The sequence below is a fragment of the Symphalangus syndactylus genome, chromosome 18 (genome assembly GCF_028878055.3).
Source record: "Symphalangus syndactylus isolate Jambi chromosome 18, NHGRI_mSymSyn1-v2.1_pri, whole genome shotgun sequence".
Lineage (NCBI taxonomy): Eukaryota > Metazoa > Chordata > Mammalia > Primates > Hylobatidae > Symphalangus > Symphalangus syndactylus.
Window position 1 is genome coordinate 57,750,639 of NC_072440.2, and position 6,000 is coordinate 57,756,638.

The 6,000-nt window shown below is 42.0% G+C and overlaps 1 protein-coding gene across 4 annotated transcripts in view; it reads right to left on the reverse strand.

Moving 5' to 3' along the window:
* Window positions 1-6,000, reverse strand: part of LOC129467499 (uncharacterized) — a 49,863-nt gene extending 43,863 nt beyond the window's left edge. For all 4 annotated transcript variants that reach the window (XM_063622695.1, XM_063622698.1, XM_063622697.1 and 1 more), the window contains exons 1-2: window positions 5,754-6,000; window positions 998-1,072 (exon numbers count right to left, since the gene is read on the reverse strand). In XM_063622695.1, coding sequence (XP_063478765.1) covers window positions 998-1,072; window positions 5,754-5,985 — 307 coding nt within the window. In that variant the 5' untranslated portion in view covers window positions 5,986-6,000. The remainder of the gene's footprint in view (window positions 1-997; window positions 1,073-5,753) is intronic.

Consider the following 6,000-nt stretch of genomic DNA (forward strand, 5'->3'; position numbering starts at 1 on the left):
AGTGGAATAGAAAATAGGAAATCCTCAGAGAAAAGCAACAAAACCAAAAGCCAGTTCTTTGAAAAGATCAGTAACGTTGATAAACCCCTACCTTGGCTACCCTCAAAGGAAACAAAGAAGTCACAGTATACTAATAATATCCACTTAAGAGGAGTCAAATCAAAAATTAGTAAATAATAAAGGAATATCCTGAACACATCTGTGCTCACAATTGGATACAGTAGATGAAATGAGCTAATTGTTAAAATCTATTTTAGAAGACCAAAACTCAGGAGAAATAGATCATCTGGATAGGCCTGTATATATTTTAGAAATTGAATCAATGATTAATATCTTTTCAAAAAACTAAAACACTATATTCAGATGATTTCACTGGAAAATTCTACGAAAATTCTTACAAAGAAAAATGTAGTCTTACCATACAATCAAGTAATCACTATCCTAAGTATTTCCTCAATTACATTTTAAAAATTGTGTTCCCAAACAAGACACAGGAAGGTTTGTAATAGCTGTATTCATAATTGACCAAACTGAAAGCAAATGTCTAAACCTTTGTGATGTCCTTTACTATCATGAGCAACATGGTCAAATCCCGTCTCTCCAAAAAAAAAAAAAAAAAATTAGCTTGGTATAGTGGCATGTGCCTTATGGCCAGCTACTTGGGAGGCTGAGGTGGAAGGATCAACTGAACCTGGGGAGGTCAAGATCGCAGTGAGCTGTGATTGCACCAGTGCACTCCTGGGTGACAAATGACAAATGAGACCTTTTCGGACACACACACACACACACACACACACGAACCGAACTCTAAGTTGTCAATGTTACTTACTTGTGTAGTTGTATCATCTACCATTGATTTAATGCATTTAAATTGGCACAAATGAAATAAATGAAGAACATGACATAGCATTTACTGAGTTTCTCTAATATGGAGCACTGAATGAATAAACTGGAATTATTTGCTTAAATGAACTTAATGATTTAATTTGCACATTACCTGTATTTTCTAGAGGCCAAATTCGATGCCGTCTCCATATCATTCTTAAGTAGCGCTTGGTGTCGGCGTCCAAACCTGCAAGGCAGAGCAGACTTCTGATAGATTCTAGAAAATGTATTATAGTAAAGACAGTGCTTGACATGTTGCTGGTCTGCCAGCAGAGAAATTAGTAAAAACTTATTCACAGATGAAAGTTTTCATTCCAGTTTTCACTGTCTGCTATTCAACTCTACCTGAATTAGATTTGGGTTCTAGGAAGATTTTGCAAGCTTCATTGCACTTAAAATGGACTGTTTGTGCAGGCAGATACCTTTATTTAGATGAGACAATATAGAAAAGCAGCAGATCCAAGTCACCAAGAGTGGCCTGGGTTCAAACCCTACTTAGAATCTGCACATACCTGGGAGAGTGAAATGAACCCCTCTGTGCCTCAGTTCCCTATTGTGAGATGTGGGAATGTTAGTAGATCTATGCTATAGACCTACTAAGATCTATAAGGCTAAAAAGGATGAGATACAGATAAAGTCTTAAGAAGACTCACGCTTTGTAAATGCCCAAAAGTGTTCAATAATTCAATATCTGGAAGAATAATCCAGATACTTGGTAGTGGTTGAATCCAGAGAGGGAGCGGGTATGGCTCCCGGGCAGGGGAGGGTGGAAAGTGACTTCACTGTTTCCATGGGCATGATGCTTTCCAGCTCATGAAAGAGATCTGTCGTTTCCTTGATCCCCACATTAGCCCCATGGGATGGGCAGAGCAGGGGCTACAAGCCATATTTTCCAATTCAATGAATTAAAACTTAAGACGTTTTGAGTGACTTCCCCAGAGTTACCACAGTGAGGCATGAAGATCTAGGGCAAGAATGCAGTTGGTTCCATGGGGACAGAGATCCCGGAACATCTGAGTCCTCTAGATCATGTCCTGGACCCTGAACTGAGAGCTCTTCTCAAAAGCTTTGTCAAATATTGGCAAATATTGGCAAATTTGCCCCAATATTTCTTTGGGATGGTTGATGCCCTGGAGAGGTGGGAGGTGGCTTACTGCATTTACTCACCTGCTCTATTATCCCTGTGTTGTCACTTTGATTAGCTTTATGACCCATAAGACAAACATTTAAAGTCTCTCAGTTATGATGCACCATCTGAGATTTTACCTAAATCCACTCTTTCCACCCATCAGGTGATTCTCATCTGCTGGCCTGGAGGTGGCCTGCCATGTAAGAGGACACACAGCATACCATGGAGCTGCTGCGTGCCCCAATCCTGTGCACACTCAACGCCTGGCTTCTGCTTTCCCAGCTCTGACAATCCTAATTCTGGCTTCCAAAGCAATCCTGTACTTCCCTCGCAGTTCTCAGACTTGCCTAAACTGTTTAACGTTTTAATCAACGTTGTGACCACGACTGAGCTGTGACATTTCATATGTCATAGTATATTTTTATCCATTTATAGATTTGTTAATAGCATTTAACTTCATTTTTCAGAGTTTTAGGAACATTTCTGGGCTAGGTGTGCTGGCTCATGGCTGTAATCCTGACATTTTTGGAGGCTAAGGCAGGAGGATTGCTTGAGGTCAGAAGTCTGAGACCAGCCTGGGCAACATAGTGAGACCTCTTCTCTACAAAAAATGTTTTAAAAATTAGCCAGGTGTGGTAGTGAGCTCTTGTTTCCCTAGCTACGTGGAAGACTGATGTGGGAGGATCGTTTGAGCCAAGGAGTTTGAGGCTGCAGTGAGCTATGATCATGCACTGCATGCCAGCCTGGGTGACAAAGCAAGACCTGTCTCTTAAAAATAAAAAGCATTACTGAGTTACAAGTGTCTCCATTTTATTTCTCATTATCTAATGTTACTGTTTTAATCCTGAGGCTTAACTACTTTAATAAACTAAAGGAATTTTTTTTTAAAGAGGTAGTATCCAAAGCAGCTCATACGCACCTTTTAATAAATTCTAGTTTTATATGCCATGTCTAGAATGTACATTCTTGATCTGACTCTTATTTTTTCAAACCTTGAAAAACTCACTTTATACTTCTTAGAACCAGCCTTCTCATATGTGACACAAGGAAAATTCCCATATTACACCTAACTTAAAACATTGAGAGGATCAAATAAAATGCAAGAGCAGTCTATTTACTACATAAGGCACAATCAATTACAAAGCAAGGCTTCTGGGTGAAAAGTAAACAGTTAACATCCTTTGGAAAACCCATAGCAAATTAACATTTTGAGAAAATAGACACTTTGGCTACCCACTGAAGTTAAGGAGAAAATAGTCACAGGTCAGCATCAAGAATTCCCCAGCGTTGTTTTTGTGTTTGTTTTAATAATCACACATTGTTCCCCCTGCTTTCTTTCATGTATGTTACTGCATGTTTTCCCTTTATGCTTTTCTATGTAACCTATCTGGGGAATCGCTCCATAGCAGTAAAAAGACATCTTACCCTTGTTTACAGCTCCATAGTTCTCCTGTAGGTGGAAGTACCAGTTAATTTTACTAGTTCCTTACTAGGCATTTCAGTAATTTCCAATATTGAGCTATTGAAAATACTGCAACAAGGACTTTGTGCATAGGTTGTTTCATATTTATGGAGGATACCCTCCGGATAAAATGCCTCAAAGTAGGATTTCTGGTTTAAACGCATTTGCAAGGTTGTGAGAATGTGCCAAATTCCCCTTCGTGGAGTCGAGCCATTTTGCATTTCCACCAGCAATCTATGCATGCAACTTTCCTTACAGCTAAACCAAAGAATGTATTGCCACGTTTTTGGAATTTCACTCAATAGGAGAGACACTGCAGTATAGTTGTCATTTGCCTTTCTCTTATGTGTGAAGATGTGTTTAAGGATCATCTGCATTTCTTTTTCTGTGACTTGCCTATTTACCACTTTATTACCTACTTTTAGGTTCACTTGAATCTAGAGATTCTCAAGTCAGCCTGTTTCAGGTCATTATTGTTTGTCTCTTCACTGTTGACTCTCACCTGAACTACGCCACCAGCCTCCTTGCCGGTCTCCCTGCTTCCACCCTTGCCTGCATTACAGTATGTTCTCACAGAGCCACTGGTCAGTCTTTTTCTTGGAGAATTAACAGTAATCCCCAGGCTATAATCCTCCAGTGGTTTCCCATCTCAACTAAAGTCCATATTCTTTGTCATTGCTCACTACGTGTACAAGGCCTTAGCCCATGACATTCATTTCACTCTGCTGCAGCCACCTTTGTGTCTTTCTGTCCTTTTCCCAAAACAAGTTTGTTCCCATTTCAGGAATTCCAAAGAAGAATTTCCTCTCTGGAAGCCCTCTCCCATCATCCTCACAAGGCTCCCCCTCACTTTTCCATTTATTTTAAAAAACAAATAAGATGGGATCTCTCTGTGTCTATGAAGGTGGGGACCTTCTGTCTTATTTCAAAAAGAAAGGGACACGAAAAGCACCAGGAGGCACAAAAACAGTCGTGAGAGTGTAGTCAGAGCTCCTCCTTCCACTACCAGCTACTGACTAAAGGCTGCTGGCCCCGGCCGATGCCCAGTACCCACAAAGCCTCCTGTGTCACCTGGTTGCCAGGAAACAACCAAGTCAGGCTAGTGGCTCACAATGGCCGACCCCACAGACCCACCCAATGGCTCACAATGCCCATCCCTGCTGCTGCCCACCTTGTGGCCACCCTGCCCCTCTGTGGTGACTGCACTATTCGTCCTGGGCTGCCTGAGCTTTCCAGTCCTGGGAAAACTGCAGGGGGGTGGGGGTTGTTATTGGAAGTCACCCTGGGCAATGAACTCAATAGAAAACCCTGGTTCCTAAAGTCAGTTCCATTAGCATCTCTGTTTTCCTGAGTCTGGCAGCTTTCATTTGCTCACCAAATGTAGTTACACACAAATTTCAGACTGCTTTTGTAAGTAAATGCTTCTCTCCTGTCTTACAAGTGTTAGTTTTTGTCTTCAACTTGACCATAGCAACTCCTAGGGCCCTGGTCCCACTCTCGATAAAGCGTGATGACTGTGACTTGAATGAAATCCTAGGACACATCACACTTTTCCCTTCTTTGTCTATGAAACAGGAATTACACTGTTCTAGGGCTGAAGAGACACTCATGTCCAAGTGGGAATTTTAAAGTAATCAGAGCTCCATGGCTAAACTCTTTTGGGTAAACCCAACACAAAAACAACTTCCTTACAGCTCTGGCAGTAACATTTCTTACCTTTTGCAGTCATTTTAAGCATGTCCCCCAAGTTTTTTCCTTCTTTCTTCAAATTACAATTGGAAGAAATAAAGCAGCTTCTGTCAATGTGACTTAAATCCATCTATTAAGAATACCATGTAATCCCTTCCATGGCAAAGTGTATTTTGAATTTAAGAAGTCTCCACATATTTGAGTCTAAATTATCCCAATTATTAGCTACCTTAAGGAATGGGAGAAAAGAAAGAATTGGGCCCTTAACTGGCTCCTTCGCTTAGATACCAGACCAGCTGGATGGGTAAGGATAGAGAATGGGATGGGGACTCCAAAACTGGAGTATTTGAAATTTTACTGAGAAAAGGGAGGGACTAGACCAGAAAAGCCTCAACAAAGAAGGCTCAACAACAAAGACAAGAGGCAGAACCAGCCTTTGTACCCCATGCCTAGCCCTGGGAAAGCTGGCCATGGGCAGGAGGGAGCTGGAAGCTGAGGATGTCTCTGAGGGTGAGGGACTGCAAAGGGGTGGGGGCGGTGGTGGCCAGAGAGATGCCAGAGAGCAAATGGCACCCATGGTTTCTTTACCTTTGGGCATCTCCGGCATCTTCGGCGTCTTCGGTCGGCTGAGGTACTGCATGACCTGGGCCTTCCGGGCTTTCAAATCCAATTTTGCCTGCTTGGCAGTGGTGGTTGCTGTTGCTGTGGCTGCCACAGCCTTAGCATTCTCGGCCTCATGGGAGGGTCCCACATCTTGCCTACAGCAGTCACAATTGAGGCCACCCTTGGAGCCCAGGCATCTACTAAGTTTGTTGCCCATTGGGCATCTAAACTC